Raw genomic sequence first — 26,137 nt, forward strand, 5'->3', positions numbered from 1 at the left:
AAAGAATAAAAAAGAAAGATTTAATAAATAGCCTGATCTTACCTGTGATGAAGTGGGTGCTGCAAACCCGCGCATTTTTGATAGTGCTTTCATCCCAGTCTACACGTTTGAAGGCTTGTAGCCGTAGACGTCGGCGATTTTTTTGGAATGGGTGAGATCCTGCTGGAATTCTGTACATTTTAACCCCATCACTGCTATGATTCTGACACCCGACAACACAACAACTAGGCATTCGCTGAGTCTTTTTTGAGTCCAGGCTGCGCGCGCAATTTCTGCTTACGTATGAATGACATTTACTGCGAAGGGGTCTATTAGCCTAACCTGCATGTCTTTGGACTGTGGGGGAAATCGGAGCACTGGGAGGAAACCCACGCAGACACAGGGAGAACATGCAAACTCCACACAGAAAGACCCTCATCGGACACTGGACTCGAACCCAGAACCTTCTTGCTGTGAGGCGACAGTGCTAACTACTACACCACCGTGCCACCTATCAAGTGGAACCTGTCTTATTTAAACCTGATATCTAGAATCTGGTGTTCTCTTTGCTATCGAAGTGTGTGGCATCATCATGCCAGGATCTAAAGAGCTCTCCAAGGCCATCAGAAAAAAGGTTTTTGTTGCCTATGAGTCTGGCAAGGGATTTAAATTATTAGAAATATATTATTCCACTGTAAAGAAAATCATCTACAAGTGGCATAGATTTCAAACAACTGCCAATTTGTCCAAGACTGGTCACCTCAGCAAATTCAATTCAATTCAAATTCAATTCAAAACACTTTATTTGTCCCCTAGGGGCAATTTAAAAGGCATGCAGAAAACACAGTTAAACACATATAAATAAAAAACAAAACAAACATGAAACATAAAAATTATGACAGTGTGGAAGGTGGCAATATGTGGAGAAATAATTGTACAGTAGTACAATAGGTATAAATATGATAATTTAAAAAAAATTTAAAAAGCAGTATATACAAAAATACAGTGTGGTGCAATTTGCTTATGAGGTAGAAGGATCAATGGTAGCAGAGTCTATATATAAAGTGGTATGTGTACAGAGGGGGTGGTTAGTGCACCAGACAGGTTAGAGTGCATGTGGAGAGGGGGGAAGGGGTTGGTGGGGTGAATAAAGGGACAAGGATGACAGAGAGTTGAGGAGCTGAACAGCTCTGGGGACAAAGCTCTTTTCCCCTGTGTTCGGCAGCTCGGGCAATGGAGCTGGTGTCCAGAGGGGAGCCACTCAAATGCAAGGACCAGGACATGTGAAGGGTCCTGAAGAATCCTTCCTACTGAGTTTACTGTCTGTTGCTCACAGAGAGTTGAGAGTGACCTAAGAGGGAGTCCAATAATTTTAGAGCACACCTTGACTGTGCTCTGCAGGTGGTTTTTGTTCTGGAGGCTAAGGGAGTGGAACCAGCAGGTTATGGAAAATGTCATTATACTCTCAGTGAAGGAGTAGTAGAAAGTAGTAAGAATATCCTTGCTGACCCCAAAGGACGTAGGCTTCCTCAGAAGGTACTGCCGCTGATGGCACTTCCTAAGGATCTCCTCTGTGTTGGAGGCAAATTTGAGTTGATTATCAAGGTGTAGCGCGGACAATGCGTGGGTGGAGCACAGAGGACGGCAGGACAACGTTTGGAGGTAGTAACAGCGTATTTTATTAATAAACTTTTCAGTCTAAAAAAGAACTCGCAGTACACAGACACACTCTCAGCCTCCACTCCCGGGTCGCGCTCCCTCTGCTCTCTCTCAGCCTCTTAAAATAGGGAGCGGTTTACTGGGAAAACACACACAAAACACAGGTTAATTACCGTCAGGTGTAGCGAATCTGCCACTCACCTTCCCCGGCTCCACCCTCCTGTCACAGACCGATGCTTGACCACGCCCCCGCTGCCACATACCCCCACCGCCCGACTCAGGCCGGGCGCCCGTCCGGCCCGCAGCCGACTCCCCCCCCCCTTGACGGGAGAGGAAGTCCGCCACGACCATCTGCGCCCCCGGCCTGTGGACCACCTTGAAGTTGAAGGGTTGGAGTGCCAGATACCAACGGGTGATCCGCGCATTGGCATCCTTCATGCGGTGGAGCCACTGGAGGGGCGCGTGGTCCGAACAGAGGGTGAAAGAGCGCCCCAGCAGGTAGTAACGGAGGGCGAGGACCGCCCACTTGATCGCCAGGCACTCCTTCTCAATGGTGCTGTAGCGCCCCTCACGCACTGGCAGCTTGCGGCTGATGTATAGGACTGGGCGGTCCTCCCCCTCCACCTGCTGGGACAAAACGGCCCCCAGCCCTCTGTCCGACGCATCCGTCTGCAACAAAAAAGGGAGAGAGAAGTCAGGGGAGTGTAAGAGTGGCCCCCCACACAGTGCAGCCTTTACCTCAGAGAAAGCCCGCTGGCACTGCTCCGTCCACTGGACCGGATCTGGTGCCCCCTTTTTAGTGAGGTCAGTCAGCGGGCTGGTGACGTCCGAATAATTAGGTATAAACCTACGATAGTAGCCAGCCAGCCCCAGGAACTGTCTCACCCCCTTTTTGGTCTTGGGCCTCGGGCAGGCCGCAATCGCTGCAGTCTTATTAATTTGGGGACGCACCTGCCCGTTGCCCAAGTGGAAGCCCAGATACCGTACTTCCACCCGCCCAATCGCACACTTCTTCGGGTTGGCAGTGAGTCCCGCCCGCCTCAGCGACCTAAGGACGGCCCTCAGGTGTTGCAGGTGCCGCTGCCAGTCATTGCTATAAATGATGATGTCGTCTAGGTACGCGGCCGCATAGGTGGCGTGCGGCCGGAGGACCCGGTCCATCAGCCGCTGAAACGTAGCGGGCGCCCCAAACAGCCCAAACGGAAGTGTGACGAACTGGTGTAAGCCGAACGGTGTGGAAAAGGCCGTTTTCTCTCGGGATAATGGAGTCAAGGGGATCTGCCAATATCCCTTCGTCAAATCCAGTGTCGAGTAAAAGCGAGCCGTGCCTAGTCGATCGAGCAGCTCATCAATACGAGGCATTGGGTATGCGTCGAATTTAGACACCGCGTTGACTTTTCTATAGTCCACACAGAACCGGACCGACCTGTCGGCCTTGGGAACCAAGACCACTGGGCTGCTCCAGTCACTGTGGGACTCCTCGACGATGCCCATTTCGAGCATGGCCTGAAGTTCTTCCCGAACCACCTTTTTTTTGTGTTCGGGTAGTCTATAAGGGCGGCTACGCACTACCACCCCCGGGGGCGTCTCTATGTGGTGTTCTATGAGGTTCGTGCGACCGGGCAGGGGCGAGAACACATCCGAAAACTCGGCCTGCAACTGGGCGACCTCCGCGAGTTGGGTCGGGGAGAGGTGGTTTCCACAGGGGACCGGAGAGGTACGTGATGCCAATGACCCTTTGGGGACCTCCGGCCCCAGCTCCGCCTTCTCCGGAACTACCGACACCAACGCCACGGGGACCTCCTCATTCCAGAGTTTCAGCAGATTGAGGTGGTAGATCTGTAGCGCCCCCTCCCTGTCCGTTCGCCTAACCTCGTAGTCGACGTCCCCGACTCGCTGTGTGACCTCAAAGGGTCCTTGCCACTTGGCGATTAATTTGGAGCTCGACGTGGGCAACAGGACGAGTACCTTCTCTCCCGGAGTGAACTCTCTAAGGCGCGTGCCCTTGTTGTACAGGCGGACTTGCCGTTCCTGGGCCTGCCGCAAATTCTCCTGAGTTAGGTGGGTGAGCGTGTGGAGTTTTGCGCGCAGATCCATAACGTACTGAATTTCGTTTTTGCTCTGTGAAGGTCCCTCCTCCCAATTTTCCCGCAGTACATCTAAGATGCCGCGCGGCTTACGCCCGTATAATAATTCAAACGGGGAAAACCCCGTGGAGGCTTGGGGGACCTCTCGCACTGCAAACAACAAGGGTTCGAGCCACTTATCCCAGTTACGTGCGTCCTCACTTACGAATTTTTTAATAATATTCTTGAGGGTGCGATTGAACCGTTCAACTAAACCGTCCGTCTGTGGATGATAAACGCTGGTGCGGATCGGCTTAATACCTAGTAGCCCATACAGTTCGCTCAGTGTTCGTGACATAAACGAGGTGCCTTGGTCAGTCAGAATCTCTTTCGGGATTCCAACCCGGGAGATGACGTGGAAGAGGGCCTCTGCAATACTGCGTGCTGAGATATTGCGAAGAGGCACCGCTTCCGGGTATCGCGTTGCATAGTCCACCAGGACTAATATAAAGCGGTACCCTCGTGTTGACCGATCTAATGGCCCAACGAGATCCATCCCAATTCTTTCGAACGGGGTCTCGATTAATGGTAGGGGGCGCAAGGGCGCTTTTGGAATGGCCGCTGGATTTACTAACTGGCATTCGCGGCACGCCGTACACCACTTACGGACGTCGCCGCGAATCCCCGGCCAATAGAATCGGGCCATTATCCGGGCGAGTGTCTTATCCTGCCCGAGGTGTCCGGCCATGGGATTAAAGTGGGCCGCCTGGAATACCAATTCCCGGCGGCTCTTTGGAATTAATAACTGGGTGACTCGCTCTTTCGTCTGAGTGTCCTGCGTCACTCGATATAATCTATCCTTCAAAATGGAAAAATAGGGGAAGGACGGGGTGGCGTTCGGCTGGAGCGTTTGACCATCGATTACTCTCACTTGGTCAAACGCGTGTCGCAGAGTCTCGTCTCGCGATTGTTCCAGTGGGAAATCCACGAGGGATTCCCCAATAGAAAGAGGAGGGGCCGGCGGCTCCTCACCCTGTCGCGGAGGTGACGTAGACGGCTCTGCGACCGCCGCTCCAGCCAAAGCGACACCGGGACCCTCCCCCGTCAACCGGCAGGACCCACTCTTTACTAGGCGTGCCATTAAACCCCGAAATCCCGGCCAATCGGTCCCCAAGATCAAAGAGTGGGTAAGGCGAGGATTAACCGCCGCCTTCACTATAGATTTTTCCCCTCTAAAATATATGTGGACCGACACCAACGGGTAGCTGTGAATATCCCCGTGCACACACAACACCTTCACCCCTTGTGCTCCCCCCAATGCCTCGTCTTGCACCAGGCTTTGGCGGATCGAGGTCTGATTGCAGCCTGAATCCACCAACGCCTGATATGTAGCCCCTTGTACACTTACCGGTATGCGATACGCTCCGGCCCGATCGAGGGCAGCCTCTGGCGCGTCGGGAATCCGCACCACCGCCCCCACCTCCATCGCTGCACATTGTTGCTGCAGGTGGCCCGGTTCCCCGCAGCGCCAGCAAACCGGCCCGGGCCTCCCCTCTGCAACTGTGTTCTGGGGCTCACTCACCTGAGGGGGGGGAGAGACAGACACAGAAGGGAGAAACGGGAGGGCACCACGGGTGCAGCGGGCCGGCTGGGGTGGGGCCGGCCCCCGCCTCCGTGGTGGGGGAATGGGGCGAGGACGGGACACGGGAGGAGGGGGGGAAGACAGAGAGAGAGAAGAGGAGACAGAAGACGATGTCATCCGTTGTCCTGCCGCCGGTACAGCCGCCAGATGATCCTCCGCCAGTCCTACGGCCTGATCCAGCGACGCCGGGCGGTGGCACTGGACCCACTCCGCGGTTCTGGCTGGTAAGCGGGCAACGAACTGTTCCAGCGCCACCTGGTCGATGATTCCCTCGGCGTCGCGATCTTCGGCCCTCAGCCACCGCCAGCAGGCGTCCCGGAGCTGCTGGCCAAACGCGAACGGGCTGCCGGCTTCCTCCATCCGCAGCGCGCGGAAGCGCTGGCGCTGCTGCTCCGGCGTGCGCCCCACGCGCTGGAGGACGGCCCGGCGAAGGTCAGCGTAGGCCAGCCGGCGGTCGGCGGGGAGCTGTAATGCGGCCAGCTGCGCCTCTCCAGTCTCTCTCTGCAGCTCTCCAGCTGCGCGCTGCTCCATCGGCCACCCCAAGGCTTCGGCGACCTGCTCGAACAAGGTGATGAAAGCCTCGGGGTCGTCCTGCGGGCCCATCTTGGTCACAGTGAGGGGAGACGGGCCCGTGGCCGGGGCGCTGGTGGACCCCGCCGACGCGAGGAGCCGCCGGAACGCCTCTCGATCTTCCTGTTGAGCCAGCACCAGGGCTTCGAAGCGGCGCTCCTGCTCCGTTCGGAGCGTGACGAGTGCCTGGTGCTGGCTCTGCTGAGCCGTGGCGAGGGCGTGGACCAAGTCCGCGAACGGGGAGGATTCCATGGAGCTGTAGCACTGGTGCTCCACCTTTTCCCGGGTTTCGGCACCACTGTAGCGCGGACAATGCGTGGGTGGAGCACAGAGGACGGCAGGACAACGTTTGGAGGTAGTAACAGCGTATTTTATTAATAAACTTTTCAGTCTAAAAAAGAACTCGCAGTACACAGACACACTCTCAGCCTCCACTCCCGGGTCACGCTCCCTCTGCTCTCTCTCAGCCTCTTAAAATAGGGAGCGGTTTACTGGGAAAACACACACAAAACACAGGTTAATTACCGTCAGGTGTAGCGAATCTGCCACTCACCTTCCCCGGCTCCACCCTCCTGTCACAGACCGATGCTTGACCACGCCCCCGCTGCCACACAAGGATTGTGCCCAGGTACTTGTACTCTTCAATGATCTCCACTGGCTTCCCATAAATGGTGGTGATGACTGCAGCAGCACTCTACTTGTTATTAAATATCACCACCATGTATTTAGTCTTGCTGGAGTTCAGTTCCAGGCAGGAGTTGTCACACCACTCCATAAAGTCCTGCAGAGCTGAGCTGTGGTGCAGTGAGGGGCCAGAGAGCAGAGACAAGAGCACTGTGTCATCTGCATATTTAACCAGGCGACAGTTTGACAGAGTGGACCTGCAGTCGTCAGTGTACAGGGTGATGAGCAGAGGTGAGAGGACGCATCCCTGTGGGGAGCTGGTGGAGATGTGAAGGAGGTCTGAGAAGGTGTTATTGACCAGCACTCTCTGTGACCTGTTGGTGAGAAAGTCTATTACATATCCATAGGATTAGCTGGTCATTTAGTCCAAAACAAGCGGTGAGTTTCTCTGCGAGAATGTGAGGCTGCAGGGTGTTAAATGCAGAGGAGAAGTCAGCAAACAAAAGTCTGGATGAAGTGTTTGGGAATTCCAGGTGTTTATGTGTGGTGTCTGTGATGAAGATTTTTGCATCATCAATATTGCCTTTGCAATATGCAAACTGGAGGAGTCCATCTGGGTCACACCAAATTCTGAATTATACCAGCAAATTCTGAAGGAAAATGTCAGGACATCTGTCCATGAACTGAATCTCAAGAGAAGGTGGGTCATGCAGCAAGACAACGACCCTAAGCACACAAGTCGGTCTACCAAAGTATGGTTAAAGAAGAATAAAGTTAATGTTTTGGAATGGCCAAGTCAAAGTCCTGACCTTAAGCCAGTCAAAATGTTGTGGAAGGACCTGAAGCGAGCAGTTCATGTGAGGAAACCCACCAACATCCCAGAGTTGAAGCTGCTCTGCACAGAGGAATGGGCTAAAATTCCTCCAAGCCGGTGTGCAGGACTGATCAACAGTTCCCAGAAATGTTTAGTTGCAGTTATTGCTGCACAAGGGGGTCACACCAGATACTGAAAGCAAAGGTTCACATACTTTTGCCACTCACAGATATGTAATATTGGATCATTTTCCTCAATAAATAAATTACCAAGTCTAATATTTTGTCTCATTTGTTTAACTGGGTTCTCTTTATCTACTTTTAGGACTTGTGTGAAAATCTGATGTTGTTTTAGGTCATATTTATGCAGAAATATAGAAAATTCTAAAGGGTTCACAAACTTTCAAGCACCACTGTACTTTCTCCACAGATGAATATTACAAATATTGATAATTTTGTTGAATAAATGATTGAAAATCTAATTTTCCTTGTGGTTTTGTTCAGGTATGTCACCTTTATTTATCTGTAGTCACTGTATTAAAGAGGGTGAAATATTTGTTTGTTCAAATATGTTGAAAAAAAATCAACAATTTCCATGGAATGTACTGATTTTTTCACATGATTCAAGCGTCCATAATAGTGTCAGTGCTCATAATAGTCGAATAGTGCTGAATTACCTAAAGATCCCACTGACAAATTCAAAGGAAACGTATATGACTCCGATTGATTGAGTTGCTGTGAAATGTGTTTTGCAGGTGTCACTGGTGTCCTTTGCAGTTTTTGTGTCTGTCAGTCCAGATAATATCTTAAATGCACAGAAAGCTTTTACAGCCATCTCTCTCTTCAACTTACTGCGTTTCCCTCTGGCCATGCTCCCCATGCTGATTTCTTCCATTGTACAGGTACCCAGTACACACACAGATATTTTGGTGTCTTGCATTTTTTTTTTACATCTGAGTTCTGAGCCTGGTGATGCCATCTAAAAGATGAAGTGTCTCGCATTGTCATCTGATTATCATTTTTGGTTTCCATGGATTCTCTCTAGCACCAAGAAGCACTAAGATAACTATTTTATCGTTCAACATGAAAAATAACTAAATGTCAGTAATAGCACTGAAAACCTGAGTTCAGAGTAGCCTCCAAACATGGCCACTCCGAGCTACACTTCCCAAGCACCACAGTGCCCCTCATCTCCGGAATTCTAGGAAGTACACCTGTTTCCCATTTCCCCATAATTACTTCCCTATATAAGCCCAGCATTCACAAACGCTCACCGAGAAGTATTGTTCTGTGTCCCCATACCTGATCATACCGAGCTTTCTGACTTTCTGCCTGACTTGTAGTGCTTTTCACTATGTTTACTTTTATGTCTGACTACAATTACTCGCCTGCCCTCTGACATTCTGTTTGTGAATTGACCGACCCTTGCCTGTCCCTGACTACATCTTCAGATTGCTGTACTGGATTTGGTTACCAGTTTGTGATGCACCCGCTTTCCCCTGTGCTTGCATCCATAAGTGCCTGGACCCTGACATGAAAGTAGATATCTGGAAAGCGACTGCTAATATCTTATTCCTTTCCAAATCTGTGTATGCAGATTTTGTATTTGATTTAAAACTAAACATATTATTTTGTGGAATGTGGGGGTTCATGGGGAAATGAAGAGGTGGGAGGCAGGCAAACAAACTCAAAGGGGTGTGTGTTTAATACAGCACTTTCAGTTTTCAGTGTTTTAATTTCTTTGTTGCACAAACAAAATGTGCGCACATACCTCAGTTTTCTTTCAGTCCCTCTTCTTGCCACTCACTGCAATAGAGTAATATATATATATATATATATATATATATATATATATATATATATATTATCCGTAACCGCTTATCCTGTCCAGGGTCGTGGGGCAAGCTGGAGCCTATCCCAGCTGACTATGGGTGAGAGGCAGGGTACACCCTGGACAAGCCGCCAGGTCATCACAAGGCTGACACGTAGAGACAAACAACCATTCATACTCACATTCACACTTACAGTCAATTTAGAGCCACTGGTTAACCTAACCTTCATGTCTTTGGACTGTGGGGGAAACCGGAGCACCCGGAGGAAACCCACGCAAACATAGGGAGAACATGCAGACTCCATACAAAGGCCCCCGTTGGCCACGAATCCACAGCCTTCTTGCTGTAAGGTGACAGTGCTGACCACTTGCACCACTATGCTGCCTATATATAAAGTTGTAGTCAGAAGTTTACATACAGTGACATGAATTTCATCTTGGATATGAATGTCATGACAATATTTGGCCTTTCAGTAATTTCTTTGAACTGTTCTTTTTCTGTGGCAGAATGTACAGCATACAGCTTTAATAAAAAAAAAAAACACTAGAATTTGGTGCACAAGTTTTAATTTTCTTTGGGTTTTCTGAAATCAACACAGGGTCAAAATTATACATACAGGGTCAAAAATATACATACAGCACACTTAATATTTGGGTAAAATGTCTCTTCGCAAGATTTACCTTGACCAAACATTTTAGTTTACCATGAACAAGCTTCTGGCAGAATTCTGGTTGGATATTTCATGACTCTTCATGGTAGAATTGGTAAAGATCAATGAAATTAGTTTTTTTTTTCTTGCCATGGACTCGACTTATAAGCACGGTCCATACATTTTCAATAGGGTTGAAGTTAGGACTTGTTTTAAGATTAATATTAGCCTGCTTTATCCTCCATAACCAGCTCTGATGCATGTTTGGGTTCATTGTCCTGTTGTAACTCCCAAGTCGTGTTAAAGTTTCTGATGGTTTATGCTGAATAATTCTGAGGTAGTCCTCCTTCTTCATTATTCCATCCACTTTGTGCAATGAACCAGTTCCACTGGCAGTAAAACAGCCCCAGAGCTTGATGATCCTACCACCACCACCAGCTGGTACAGTGTCCCTCTGTACATGGTGGTCATTGTGGACAAGCAACTCAATCTTTGTCTCATCTGACCATACAGCTATCCTCCAGAAGGCTTTTTCTTTGTCCGTGCGGTCAGCTTCAAACTTTAGTTAAGCTTGAAAGTGTCAATTTTGGAGTAGGGGGTTATTTCTTGGATAGCAGCCTCTTGGTCCATAGTGATCTGAACCGTAGACAGTGATCCATCAGCTTCCCGTTCATGGCAGGGCTGTGCCATGGTGGTTCCCAGGTTGTTCCTGACCATCCAAACCAACTTCCTTTTAGCTGAGGGTGACAGTTTGGGTTTTCTTGAAGCAAAGTGGCTTGGCAAAGTGACTACACCTCACAATAACTTGGATACAATTGTTTGAACTGATCTTGGAATTTGCAGTTGTTTAGAAATGGCTCCAAGAGACATTCTGGAGTTGTGTATATCTGCAATCATCTTTCTCAGATCTGCACTGAGCTCCTTGGACTTTCCCATTGTATTGTGTGTTGGTCAATCTAATGAGTGCTGTAAACAAACCCTTTTTATGAAGGCACAGAGAAGCTACCAGCTGTATTCCATCATGATCACTAACAGGAAGTTAAGAGACCTCGGGCTTGGCAAGATAAGATACATTTTGGAAGTTTCAGCACCTCTGAATTAATAATCTAAGTGAGCGTATGTAAATTTTTGACCCTGTATGTATAATTTTGACCCTGTGTTGATTTCAGAAAACCCAAAGAAAATTAAAACTTGTGCACCAAATTCTAGTATTTTATTTTTTTAAATTAAAGATGTATGCTGTACGTTCTGCCACAGAAAAGGAACAGTTCAAAGAAATTACTGAAAGGCTAAATATTGCCATGATATTCATATCTAAGATGACATTCATGTCACTGTATGTAAACTTACACACACACACACTGTATGTATACGACATATAAAGCTATACATATTTCATGCAGTTGAAATTCCTTTTTGTTCTTTTCTTTAAAGACAAATGTATCCAAAAAACGGCTGGAGAAATTTCTTGGTGGAGAGGATCTGGGCACACTGGCAGTGCAGCAGAACAATAACAAGGGTACTCATGATCGAATTATACATAATTATCCACCTTCAGACAAAGTTCCTTGTCTTTAGAAATGTATTACACACCTTCTTGTTGTTCGTTCTCAGGGTGCACCATTTCAGTGATCAAAAATCACCTGTGTTATTTCATGTCTTTATGGTTGCCAGATTTTTATTGATAACAAGTCAGACTAAAGACTTTTTTTCCCCAAAAAAAGTTTCATGCATTTTGAGGACATCTTTGCTTTCCAGAATTTCTTTGCATGTGCCTCAGACCTTTACATAATACTTTAGTCTTGAGGTCCAAACACTTGCGTATGTGCATTTTCAAAATTGTCTCAACTCAACTCTGAATACGTCCTAATGCCTCTTCCCCTGTATTAAACTGAGTTTTATTATTTTATGATATTGGTTAGCTGTTATTGATTTACCAGCTCTTAATTTACCACCCCTGATTAGCTTAAAACATCAGAAGCATACAGTATACATGTGAGAATTAGCCATACATCAGGCATTTAAATGAAATTTTCAAAAATATATTAGTAAGCATTTGCTGCACTCTGTAATTATGTTAATATGTAAAAAAAAAAAAAGGTAATCTTGTTTCCTGTACAAGAGGAATTTGTGTATTTATAATGTTTAAAATGACAAAAAAAAAAAACCTTAAGGCCAAGACAGTCACGTATTTTTCTAGTAATTGGAAAACTAATATGATTTTTAGAAGATATGATTTTTTTGTTCTCTGATTCTTTTTTTTTTTGAACAGGCACAGCAGTAAGTGTGAGCAACGGCACTTTTACGTGGGGGATTGATTCTGAACCAATTCTGAAGAAGTGTGTATTTTTTTTTTATTGCTCCTTCTGTCAGCCTGCAAGTCACAACATTGGGCCATTGATTCTAGTTGACCTTGATTTCTGCTTCATGCTTTTAGACTATAGCTTTCGTTTCTGATCGAAGGAAATCCAAAGCACAATGGAAGACTTAATCTGTGCTGAGATGACACACAAGATGACTAACAATAACAATACATTTACTGACTAAATAGTTTTCTTATTCAGAAAATTACTCCTGCCTTCTACTCACAGCACATACAACCACATATTATGGAATAATGCATTGCAAAAAAAAAAAAAAAAACAGCACCTGGAAATTACTATGACAGGAATTACTCAACATTTGCCTCATTGCAGTCCTGCATTTATGTTTGCTCAGTTAAGTTTACCAGTGCTGTCATGTTGTGTGCATGTTATCATGAGTGTGTGTTTTACCTGCTCAGTTGAGTCATACTGGACATTGAGTTTTAAGTGACGTTACATCCGCCTCATTAGTTATTCAAAACTTTAGCTGGTGGTCTACCAAAGCGCCGTTGACAAAGCGTTTGTATAGGGAAGGTGCATTGCTCGCATGAAAAATGCCTCATGCTTGCGTTGTTTTAGGTTGTTCGACTCGATCAAACCATGAAACTGATAAAAGTTCCTTCAGGGTTCCCTGTGAACTAATAAAAAAGGGTGAATGAACACAGGATTTCACAAAAAGACATCGAAAAAAGTGGCTTTTGAACCTATCACTGAAATCGAAGGGAGCCGAGTCGAAGCGTGCTCGAGTTTGCAGTGATCACTTGGTGAAAGGTTTGTATCTCCCTATCAGCTATGTCCTTAGTGTTTTCCAAGTACTTTTCTTGCTATGTATCATTATTTTATGGTACTTTTTTTAGTCACAAAGCGCTAAAGTCCCCAGCTGTTTCTTTGTTTACTCCTCACAAAGTCCATATGCTTGAAGGTCATGACAAAATTCTTACCCAGCCATACAGTTACAATGCGCTGTGATCACTTCTCCATCTTGTTTAACTAAGATCCAGGTCTTTAAAGGGGTTTCTGATGATCTTTGTGAATGATTTACCTGAAAGATAAGAGCCAACACAAGTGAAAATCAAGTGAACTGTTGTTTGTTTACACTTCAACTTGCAGCGCTTTGTTGTAAAGACGTGAACGAAAAGCATAAAAAAAACATACTTACACAGGCAAAAACAATACAGGATTCATTCGGCAGCGACTTGATACCGAGGTCCTTTACCCAGCCACATACAAAAAAGTCATAAGCCTCCATACTCTTCCACACTTTCATCTGTTTTGCGGTGTAGAAGGATGTCTGCAACATCAGATAGTTCGAGATGTCGGGGAACTCAACTGAAGGGTAGTTTTCGAGATTGTATGACAAATCCTTCTTTCCCAGACTGTAGGGGTCGATTCCATTGCACATAGTAATCTTCTGAATATATCTAAAGTGAGCAGTGGCTTCTAGATTACGAGCATACTCTGATAAGTTATCGCTAGTTGTTTGCACTACGGCAGCCGTTTTGGTTTGCTAGACCACCAGCTGTTTTACCGGAAGTGAAATCACTAAGAAAAGTCACGTGACTGAAACCCAAGAATTCAATAATGCCATCATGATTTCATCAGTGCAGTCTTTTGTGCTCAGTATACTTCAGGTTCATAGTCACCTTTCAAAGACCACTTCTGAACCAACATGTGTGATTCGAAATATTTGTCCTATTGGTTTCTGCTGTTGTAGATGGGATTTCATGTCTTTAATTTTGACGCCAGTGTAAATGAAAGCTTGGCCTGCTGACCATTCAGTCAAACTCCCTGAAATGAAATGAAATGAAATGAAATGAAGACAATGTGACAGTGATGTATATAGCTTTGCATTTGAAAAATATATCTCTGTGTGTTTCCTCAGCGTGTCTCTGGATATTAAACCAGGTTGGCTTGTGGCTGTGGTGGGAGCAGTGGGTTCAGGCAAATCCTCTCTGATCTCAGCTCTGCTCGGGGAAATGCACAACCTCTCTGGCTCTGTCCATATCAAGGTAGTGAGGCAGATGAATAGCTGCCATTTGTGCACTACACTAGCCAGCATGCAGATCTGGAGGAAACACAGGCACTTGAAAGGAAAATTCCAGGATCTTTTAATCTGGATCTGATTTTTCCATCTCCTTGGGTCCAAATATTTACTATGGACTAAAACAATTGAAATCGGGCCAGTATTGAGTTCGAACACTATAACCAGCAACTGTAAAATGGCTATACAACATAATCCTATCGGGCAAACATCCCCGTCAGATTAAACTGCTTGTTTTCACCCCTGACAGGCTCATAATATTATTGTAAGTGTCTGACAACATGGAAAGGGATCCCTACAGAGATTTTGTACATTGTAGAACAATACTGACATCAAAACTGTGACATAACACATGGAACACACAGGGAATTATGTGGTGAACAAAAAGTGTGAAACAAAATATACATCTATCCATCCATTATCCGTAACCGTTTATCCTGTACAGGGTTGCAGGCAAGCTGGATCCTATCCCAGCTCACTATGGGCGAGAGGCGGGGTACACCCTGGACAAGTTGCCAGATCATTGTAGGGCTGACACATAGAAACAAACAACCATTCACATTCACACCTACGGTCAATTTAGCACCACCAATTAGCCTAACCTGCATGTCTTTGGACTGTGGGGGAAACTGGAGCACCCGGAGGAAACCCACGTAAACACGGGGAGAACATGCAAACTCCACACAGAAAGGCCCTCGTCGGCCGCTGGGCTTGAACCCAGAACCTTCTTGCTATGAGGTGAAAAAAAATATATGTTTCATATTTTAGATTCTTCAACGAAGCAAACATTTACAAACCCCATTTCCAGAAATGTGTGATTTGTTAATACATGTGAAGCTTTATTTACAGTGTTTTGCGAAAGTATTCATCCCCCTTGGTGTTTGTCCTGTTTTGTCGCATTATAAGCTGGAATTAAAATTCTTTTTTTTTTTGGGTGGGGGGGTTAGCACCATTTGATTTACACAGCATGCCTACCACTTTAAGTGCTTTTTTTTTTTTTTATTGTGACACAAGCAATAATTAAGATGAAAAACAGAAATCTGGAGTGTGCATAAGTATGAAACCCCTAAATAAGAGTTGAATTTAAAATAAGTCAACCTGGAGAGCATCGTAAAACAGCCTATGAAAATCAATGTCATTTTACTCAGGTGAAATGACTTGATGTCAGAATTGATAAATGTAACCTTTATGACAGCTAGCACACTGGAACTAGCCTTTAGAAATGCAGTACTTAAGTAGGTTTGTCAGCTCTCAGAAAGAACTTATATCAACATCAAACTCTAGGAATGTGCTTTTTAAATAAAGTGCTACCTTGTTTTCTCTGTCTGTTCTGCTTTCACTTCTTCACTCAGGGATCTGTTGCGTACGTGCCACAGCAGGCCTGGATTCAGAACGCTACTCTAAAGGATAACATCCTGTTTGGCTCGGCTGAAGACGAGCAGAAGTTTCAGACTATAGTGGAGGCCTGTGCATTACAACCAGACCTGGAATTACTTCCTGGTGGAGCTCAGACTGAAATCGGAGAGAAGGTAATGAAAAGTCTTTTGCTATGTTGATTGAAAATTGTGCCAGCTATAATTCAAATGCATTATATGAATGTACTTGTTCTAAAGTTATCATTTCTATAGTAACACCTCGTTCACAGGGACATGTATGGTGGATGATTGATCTAATCTAAGGCAAATAATAAACAGACAGAATTGCAGAATAATGTTAATATAGTGAGGTTTTCTGAAAAAAAAAAGTCACGACAGGAATTTGTACTTTCAGTTTTCTTGGTAACATGATGAACTGCGTTATTTGCTGTCTTATTAAATTCAAGACCGAGAGAAAAAAATGTTCCATAACATTCAATGGTAAGCACAATGTGTTGTTCATTAATCAATGAAAAAGTGAAATCAAAGGCAAATTGTTGTTATATGAAAGGAATAAAACACTTCAGGATGCGATGGTATCAGAAAATAATCCACTTTGCAAAGATGGCACAGGTTGTAACACGAACTGGATCATACCAATGTCGTGTTTTATTCTTCACATACAGTATTGCTGGGTTTCACGTGACATCACATCCGCCTCATTAGTTATTCAAAACTTTAGCTGGTGGTCTACCAAAGTTCAGTTGACCAAGTATTTGTACGGAGAAGGTGCATTGCTAGCATGAAAAATGCCTTACTCTTGCGTTGTTTTAGGTTGTTCGAATCGATCAAACCGTGAAACTGATAAAAGTTTCTTCAGGGTTCCCCGTGAACTAATAAAAAAAAAAGTGTGAACGAACACAGGATTTCACAAAAAGACGTCCAGAAAGGTGTCTTTTGAACCTCTCACTGAAATCGAAGGGAGCCGAGTCGAAGCATGCTCAAGTTTGCAGTGATCACTTCTTCGTGAAAGGTTTGTATATCCCTCTCAGCTATGCCCTTAGTGTTTTCCAAGTACTTTTCTTGTTAGTCACAAAGCGCCAAAGTCCCCGGCTGTTTCTTTGTTTACTCCTCACAAAGTCCATATGCGTGAAGATTGCAACAAAATTCTTACCCAGGCATACAGTTACAATGCGCTGTGATCACTTCTCCGTCTTGTTTAACTAGGCTCCAGGTTTTTAAATGGGTTTCTGATGATCTTTGTGAATGATTTACGTGAAAGATAAGAGCCAACACAAGTGAGAATCAAGCGAACTGTTGTTTGTTTACACTTCAACTTGCAGCACTTCGTTGTAAAGACGTGAATGAAAAGCTTAAAAAAAAACCATACTTACACTGGCAAAAACAATACAGGATTCATTCGGCAGCGACTTGATACCGAGGTCCTTTACCCAGCCACATACAAAAAAGTCATAAGCTTCCATACTCTTCCACGCTTTCATCTGTTGTGCGGTGTAGAAGGAAGTCTTCAACACCAGATAGTTTGAGATGTTGGGGAACTCGACTGAAGGGTAGTTTTCGAGATCGTATGACAAATCCTTCTTTCCCAGACTGTAGGGGTCGATTCCACTGCACATAGTAATCTTCTGAATATATCTAAAGCGAGCAGTGGCTTCTAGATTACGAGCATACTCTGATAAGTTATTGCTAGTTGTTTGCACTATGGCAGCTGTTTAGACCACCAGCTATTTCACTTCTGGTAAAACTTCTAAGAAAAGTCAGGTGACTGAAACCCAGCAATATGGAACATGCATGAGTGAAGGTTTAGATAGATTTGGAATGCTTGGTCATTAATAATTGATATAATTGCCACCCACAAATATGTTAGTTTCTGCATTGATAGTCTCGTGTATGTAAATACAGTGATATCAGTTTTGAGTGACATCTCATACGCTAATGTTGGGTTAAATACACTGTGCATATAATCTGTGATGCTGTCTGATACTGACATTCAAATCACGCAGGAAGAGTATGAAATAGTAGAAAGGGTATATCATAGTGTAGTTCTGAAAGGTTGAAGCCAAACAACTAGGCAGTTTTTACACCTGCGTCTCGAGGAATCAAGGAAAATGTATTCAGAGAAAAACAAATCCCTCATCAAGAAATAATTATTTTCAACAAAAACACCTGTAGCACTATTATTGTCACCCCTGCATCTAATACTCTATACAACCTCCCTTTGCCAGTAAAACAGCACTGAGTCTCTCCTATAACATTTTGTAAGGTTGGATATATTTACACAATCTCTCCAGATCATCCAGGGTCCTCAGCCCTGTCTTGTGCACTCTCTTTTTCAGCTCAGCCCACAAGTTTTCACTGGGATTCAGGTCAGGGGACTGAGATGGCCATGACACAAGCTTGATTCTGTGCTCAGTGAACAATTTCTGTGTTGACTTGGACATATGCTTCGGATCATTATCCTGCTGGAAGAGCCATTGCTGACCCAGTTTTAGTTTCCTGCCAGAGGCAGCCAGATTTAGATTTAAAAGGTTCTGGTATTTCATGGAGTTCATGATGCCATGTACCCTAACGAGGTTTCCAGGGCCTTTGGAGGAAAAACAACCCCAAAACATGACAAACCTTCCACCATATTTGACAGTTGGGATCAGGTTTTTTTCATTATAGCCATCCTTCTTTTTACACCAAACCCACCTTGAGTGTTTATTGCCAAAAAGCTCCATTTTTGTTACAACAGACCATAGAACACAGTTCCAGTCAAAGTTGTAGTAGCATTTTGCAAACTTCAGGTGCTTATGTTTGTGCTTAACTGACAGAAAAGGCTTTTTTTCTGGCAAACCTTCCAAATAATCTGTTGGCATGGAGGTGGCATCTAATGGTGATTTTGGAGACTTGGAAATGCCAAGATAGTACTTTTTCTTGTAATTCACCAACAGTGATCCTTGGGGATTCCCCCCCCCCCCCCCCTTACCCTCCTCCTCACTGTATGTGGGGGCAAATAAACTTGGGTCCTCTTCCAGGTAAGTTTGTAACAGTTCTAGTTGGTGTCCACATTTTTATTATTGCCCTAACAGTAGAAATGGACATTTTCAGGCGAGTAGCTATTTTTTTAATAACCATTCCCTGACTTATGAAGGTCAACACACTTCTCCCTCATTTGGTTTCTGTTCTCTTATCTTTCCCATGTTGATGAATGACTAATGGAATTTGGCCTCTGTTTCTCTTCATATTTGTTCCCCAGTTAATCACATACATGTCAACCTTTGGTCAATCAAACCTGTATAACCAACCTCCAAAATCCGTATTTCCCTTATAAAATCCTTATAAAATGCAAATTAAAATAATTTACCTAAAATTTGAATGATAATTAACAATGATATATCCCAGTTACTTTTTATTCAATATTAATAACAATAAACCTTCAGAATGAATACAAAGCTCCAATGTTTGACAAAAACACAAAGTGTCACTCTAATGTTCTGAATTGTACTCCATGACAGCTTTTTTTAGCAGTCTGCACCAATACCTCACTCGGCTGCATGTCACAGCAAGTGTCTGTGTTGATCTTGCCGGAGTGCCCATTCAGAATCTTTTCAGTCGCTAGTGAAAGTCGCTCAGGTGGAAATACGTGTTTCAAACAAAATGTTACTTCCTGGTTGGCGGGATTCTCGCAATGCGGTGTGCATGATCAGAAGTGGAACGAAGTCTCGCTACCACAAGATAACGCGCGATTTCATAAGACTCTTTACTGGCTGTTTGTGCTTTCTGTGGTGTACAGTACGTTTGTAAATGTTATGCGCTCTTTTATCATCGTGGGAATTGATTACAGCTCTAAATAAATATTGAAGTTTTTTTTAAAGAATCCGTATAACTTTATTTGTACGCCCGTATACTACGTTTATTGAATCAAATCCGTATAAAATACGGACATTCCATATAGGTTGACATGTATGTAATCAGGAAGTCATGGATTACAGCTTGAAAGTTCCTACACACTCCAATCAACTCAAAAATGCACAATTTAAATGGGAAACAGGCTTCAGTTACACTGTGTTTGTTATAATTTCCTGGGTGACAATAATAGTGGCACAGGTGTTTTTGTTGAAAATAATTATTTCTTGATGAGGGATGTGGTTTTCTCTGGATAGATTTATTTCAATTAAAGATTGGATTTTTCTCATTTTTTCAGTGTGAGATGAAGTGACTTCACCAAAAGATGGATTTTTTTCTGACCCCTTTTGACTAATCTTTACAAGGTGTGGCAATAATTGAGAGCAATGTATACATGTCTTTGGAGCTTTTATACTGGGCTAACCAAGATGGCGGTGTATTTCGTTTTGCTTTGTGTTGCTTGTGGTAAATTTGGCAACTCTGTTTGGCTCAAGACACATGTTAATACCAGGGGCTCGAGAGTATTCTATCAGTGCAAGTAGATTAAGTTTTAAACTGTTGAAATATGTCAGTTGTGTGTTCAGAATTAGAATTTTTGTAGCTCAGTTTGAATTTGTGATCAAATGAATCCCACTAATTAGCCCCAAATTAAATTGTGCTTTTGGTTCTTCTTGACAATCAATCAATTCATACATTGTATACTTACAGGGTATCAATCTGAGTGGAGGGCAGAAGCAGCGAGTGAGTTTGGCTCGAGCGGCCTACAGCTCTGCTGATGTGATCCTGTTGGACGACCCACTCTCTGCTGTTGACGCTCATGTGGGAAAACATCTGTTTGATAAAGTGATTGGACCCAATGGCCTGTTTAAAAATAAGGTATGTGAACTACCTCGGTCAGTGGAGGTTTGTGAATTGTACTGTTATAGCTAAATCAGTGAATGATAGTTGCTGTCAGAGTATACCTGCTATTTCAGAATGGTTTAGTCTTACAGCATAACAGATTTGTGCTGTAACTTCGATCCAGCAACTTGCTCACCGGGTTGAATGAATAGATGAAAAGGTAGATGCAAATAAATTCATGCAAATTATTGTTATTTGATACAATTGATATACTTTTGAGGTCTTTATTTTGGAAAAATGGTCTTTGTCTTTTAATCTTCTCTTCAGCTAGATAAGGACATATACTAGACTTTCCTGCTTCTGAATATACGTGGACACCTGACCAATTACACCCATGTGCTTGTTGAACATTACATTTAAGACTTAAAGGAGGCATGTCCTTCTGGAAATCACTTTGTGCACAGGAGCATTGTCATGTTGGAACAGGTTTGGGTCTCTTATGACCCTTTTCCACTGCATGGTACCAGCTCGACTCAACTTTTTTAGTTTACCATTGCTCCAAAGTTGTGGATATTACCTGTGAACTGTTTTTTTTTTTTTTTTGTATCACCTCCATTGAGGTTCCAAGAGAGCTGAGGCGATACCAAAAGGTGACATGAAAACACTCCTACAGATTGGTCAGAGAGAATCATATCACTGCGTCATAATTGTGTGAGATGGGATGTCCTGAACAAACAATCCATTTTTATTCCCCGCTGGCCGAAAGGCCCGAAGGGGGATTATGTCATGGCGATGCCCATCCGTCTGTCCATCCGTCCGTCCTGGGAAGGGAAAACAACTCCTCTCACAATTTTTAGAGGAATTTCATGAAACTTGACAAGAGGGATTGATGTATGTCAGTAGTATGCATATTGTAATTTTGTTAAATTGGGTCACATTTTACCAGAGTTGTGGCCCTTGATTAACAATCTTGTACTTTTACATTTTCATGAAGGTGTGCTTGCCTTCTGACATCAACTCCTCTCACAATTTTTGGGTGAATTTCTCGAAGCTTGGCAAAAGGCCTTGTTATATGATGGTAATACACATATTGTGATTTTAATAAAGTTTGTGAAAAGTTTACCAGAGTTTTGACCCTTGATTAAATAACTTGTACCTTGACAATTTCATGAGGGTGTACGTTCTTCTGAAATCAACTCCTCTCACAATTTGTGGAGGAATTTCACCAAACTTGGCAAAAGGCTTTATTATATGACAGTTATACGCATATTGAAATTTTGTTTAATTTGGGCAAATTGTACCAGAGTTATGCCCTTGATTATTCACAAACTTGTACTTTGGCAATTTCATCAAGGTGTGCTTGCTTTCTGAAATCAACTTCCCTCACAATTTTTGGAGGAATTTCACGAAACTTGAGAGGATTCTTTGTTATATGTCGGTAATATGCGTATTGCAATTTTGTTCCATTCAGTCGCATTTTACCAGAGTTATGGCATTGTTACCAGTGGGGGATATTGTGCTCTCAGAGTACTCTTGTTAAATAGTGTAGCATTTATTTATTATATTTCACTGATTTAAATGTGTGTTTTCATGGCTCACATGCATGTTTGTGTGAAACGGTGTAATGTCAAGCTGAAGTTGCCACAATTCATTGCATTTCTAATGCCTTTTGTTAAACAGAAAAAAAAACTGACATAAAAAAGCTTTTTTGCTGATTGTGAACTGATGTCCTTTTTATGCCATTACTATTACCTCCTGAGAGTTTGGACACAGCTTTTTTAACAATGTTTGTTTGTTTGTTTGTTTGTTTGTTTGTTTGTTTGTTTGTTGAACAAAATGCGTTAAAAATGTGACAAATTGCAGCAATTTCAGCTTGACATAACCCTGTTTCATGAGCAAATACACAAACGTGCATGAGTAGTAATAATAATAACAACAACAACAACATCCCAAGTATTGGTACTATACTGGAGATTTTTCTGTTCAGACTGACTGTTTATTCTATATAAATGTTATTCTGAAATGTTTTGTTGCTTTGTTTTTCAGACTCGTATCCTGATAACCCATGGGATCAGCTTCCTGCCACATGTTGATGAAATAGTAGTCTTAGTGGATGGCGTTGTGTCAGAAGTTGGGTCGTATCACAGTTTACGTGCCAGCAAGAGAGCTTTCTCTGAGTTCTTGGACACATATTCTGAAGAGGAGAACAAGTCTAATGCACAAAAAGGTAAGCCCTTCACTGGATTAGTGTGGCAAGAACACTAATATCCAATAAATTAAAGTGCAGTTTCACCCATATAGTATGAACTCATGCCCATCTATACACATTTGATGATCTTATATACTAGGATTGGACAAATCAGTAGCTTGGGACGCCTGCCACATGGAACCTTCGTGTCTGTGCTATTATTTTAACTTCTGCCAACTGTGCTGGAGGAGGCTATGTTTTGACCTCTGTTTATTTGTTTATCTGTTCCCAATGTAACTCAAAAAGGAGTGAATGGATTTTGATGAAATTTTGAGGAAAGGTGAGCCACAGGCCAAGCAACAATTGATTAGATTTTGGTGCAAATCTGAACATGTAGCTTGGCAGAGGTATGAACTCTACCAAGTGCCCCTCTAGTTTTATTTGTAGTTGGCTGGTGGACAAGTAGGTTCATAGAAAAAAAAAATCCTAAATCTTTTTGACTTTTTTGCAAAACAAAACATTTAATTTGCTATGAATGTTTAAACAGGCGGCATGGCGGTGTAGTGGTTAGCACTGTCGTCTCACAGCAAGAAGGTTCTGGGTTTGAGCCTGGTGGCCGATGGGGATCTTTCTGTGTGGAGTTTGCATGTTCTCCCCGTGTCTGCGTGAGTTTCCTCTGGGTGCTCCGATTTCCCCCACGGTCCAAAGACATGCAGTTAGGTTAATTGGTGGCTCTAAATTGACCTTAGGTATGAATGTAAATGTGAGTGTGAATGGTTGTTTGTCTCTATGTGTCAGCCCTGAGATGACCTGGCGACTTGTCCAGGGTGTACCCCGCCTCTCACCCATAGTTAGCTGGGATAGGCTCCAGCTTGCCCACAACCCTGCACAGGATAAGTGGTTATGGACAATGGAAAAATGGGCAAGCATAAGGATCTGAGCAACTTTGACAAGGGCCACATTGTGATGGCTGGATGACCGGGTCTGAGCATCTCCAAAATGGCACATCTTGTGGGGTGTTCCTGGTCTGCAGTGGTTAGTACCTAACAAAAGTGGTCCAAGGAAGGACAACTGGTGAACTGACGACAGGGTCATGGGTGTCGAAGGCTCATTGATTCGCATGGGGCATGAATCAATCCCATGATCCAATCCCACAGAAGAGCTACTGTAGCACAAACTGCTGAAAAAGTTCATGTTGACACCTTTCTATTTTAGCAAGCTTTGACTTTTTCAGCAGTTTGTGACCATGTCGCCGGTTCACCAGTTGTCCTTCCTTGGACCTCTTTTGTTAGGTACTAATCACTGCATACCGAGAACCATAGACATCCTATTATTACGTAGACGGAGCATCCAACGTAAATTCTAAAAGCGCTGACGAGACACGGGGCCGCCATCTTGGAGTAGTGATACGCTGCACTCAGTGTAATGCGCTGGCAGCACTGGCTCGCATTTTTTTGTCATACATGTAGCTATGATAAAGGATAGCGGCGGGGTTATTATTCATAGTTGGCTTCACGTTAATAGAATATCCTGATATTAAGTGAACAGACGTCGGAGATTGTTGAAGTTGAGGAAACGGTGATTAATATCCTACAAAAAATGTGTGAATACTAAATACATTAGATATAAACAGCTTAACGTTTTTCTATCGGCTACAACCACCAATCTGTTGCAATGGATAGGGTAAATTCAGGTAAAGTGGGACACTTTTTTAAATAAAATGCGGTTTTAACAATCTAAATCCGTTATAATGATTCAAATGTGTGTATATTTTCTTTAAAAAGATTGTTAAGAACATATCAAAGGGGAAATTAATCTAGTCAGTGAATTTATAAGAGCCTTTTACATCCTTCAACACAATCTGACAGCCCCTTCAGCAAAGCTGATGTATTCAGGTTGAGTTTGGTATGCAGGACAATGTGTGATGACCATATATTGACCACAAACATTTTTTTTGTTTGTTTTAAAGCATATCAAAACATTTATTTATAACAAATTAATGTCAAACATAAAAAATATAACAATGTAGTAAATGAATAAACTAGTAAATAAATAAAAAAGGTAGTATATGAATAAACATTTAATAACAATATATATAATATTAGCATACAACATTAAAACATGACTCGTGAAACCACTTATCACACTTACAGCAGGCCACCCATTCCTCCATTGCCTTTCGGTCACTTGCATCCCCCATACATCCCCTTGCAGACAGTATAGGAGCCACTTTCCTGTACTCTCTGCAAATGAGGGGTGCAACCTTTTTTGGCTTTTGTGGCAGAGGAGCATGCTGTCTGTAGTGGTGGTCAGACAAAGTGGTGGCAGAGGGGCATGCTGTCTGTGGTGGTGGTCAGACAGAGTGGTGGCAGAGGAGCTGTGATGGTGGTCAGACAGAGTGGTGGCAGAGGGGCATGCTGTCTGTGGTGGTGGTCAGACAGAGTGGTGGCAGAGGAGCTGTGGTGGTGGTCAGACAGAGTGGTGGACTAAAAGCCCTGAAAGAGCACTGTTTTGCACAGCCTCTTCCTCGTGCTTTCTTTCTGAAGCTCGATAGAGGCGAGCTTAGCGATGTGGTGCAGCCTTATCTTTAAAAATGCAGACACTACCAGGGCTATCAAATCATAGTGGTGGTTGTCTATGCCAAACTGTGTCTCGTCAATGTGTGACCCCAGCATGAAGACATCCTCTGACCCAATTTCCCCTCTGACGATGTGAAGGACTCCTTCCACCTTAGGAGCCCGAACTTGCGTTGAAGTAGCTCGGATCACCCTCTCTGCAGCTCTTAGCACCTTATAATAATTAAAATAGTAATTATTATAATGCTTAAAGACATTTTACAGAACAGAGAACATAATAATTTTAGTATTCAAAGACTAACAGGTACAAAAAAACAAGATAAAATCAAACCTTCACTGTGCCTAATGACGGAATCACTAGTCCGCCGTTGTTCTTCAGTGTTAGAAGATGAAAGTTCTTGTCAAACGAAGCTGGCACAGCATCTCTAACCAAGCTCCATCGGCACACATTACAGGACAGCCTGTGAAGAACCTTCCTTACAACAAATCCTGCTACTGTATATACACCACAGCATTTTCCACCAGTCCACCAAAACGAGTGGGAAGATAGCTATGGTCGGAAACAAGGGCTGAAATGTTAGCAAATGGAGATGGAAACTCTTCAACACTTTCCACAGTGGACATCTCCACAGCAGACAGGGACACGGTCTCATCAAGGGCTGCCACATTTCCAGTCTCACTGGGTGAGACCCCACACTGAACCATGAGGCGACGGAAGATGTTCTGGAACTGGCGTGCGGTGGGATTGTTGTTACATCCACCTTGTAAGGAAAACAATCACAACATACATACATTATTCATAAAACATAGATATTCATTTGGCATATCTGAAAAAGATCAACCCTACCCGACGCTCTGATGGAATTAAATAGTAGCTCCAAGTGGTCCTGGCTAAACCTGTACGTAAGCACGTAGCGCTGAACCTGGAGCAGTTCCGGAATCATCTGCATGAGGGTGTCAATATTGATGACGAATCCTATGACTGACAAGTACCTGCAAGTGAATATAGTTGCATTACTCTGACAATAGTG

At 43.7% G+C, this 26,137-nt stretch overlaps 1 protein-coding gene across 1 annotated transcript in view; it reads left to right on the forward strand.

Moving 5' to 3' along the window:
- LOC132882561 (ATP-binding cassette sub-family C member 2-like) overlaps positions 1 to 26,137 on the forward strand; it is a 153,401-nt gene that overhangs the window by 43,461 nt on the left and 83,803 nt on the right. The window contains exons 12-18 of the mRNA XM_060915655.1: positions 8,109 to 8,255; positions 11,269 to 11,353; positions 12,107 to 12,173; positions 14,080 to 14,206; positions 15,591 to 15,767; positions 20,211 to 20,378; positions 22,389 to 22,569. Coding sequence (XP_060771638.1) covers positions 8,109 to 8,255; positions 11,269 to 11,353; positions 12,107 to 12,173; positions 14,080 to 14,206; positions 15,591 to 15,767; positions 20,211 to 20,378; positions 22,389 to 22,569 — 952 coding nt within the window. The remainder of the gene's footprint in view (positions 1 to 8,108; positions 8,256 to 11,268; positions 11,354 to 12,106; positions 12,174 to 14,079; positions 14,207 to 15,590; positions 15,768 to 20,210; positions 20,379 to 22,388; positions 22,570 to 26,137) is intronic.

The sequence above is a fragment of the Neoarius graeffei genome, chromosome 3 (genome assembly GCF_027579695.1).
Source record: "Neoarius graeffei isolate fNeoGra1 chromosome 3, fNeoGra1.pri, whole genome shotgun sequence".
Lineage (NCBI taxonomy): Eukaryota > Metazoa > Chordata > Actinopteri > Siluriformes > Ariidae > Neoarius > Neoarius graeffei.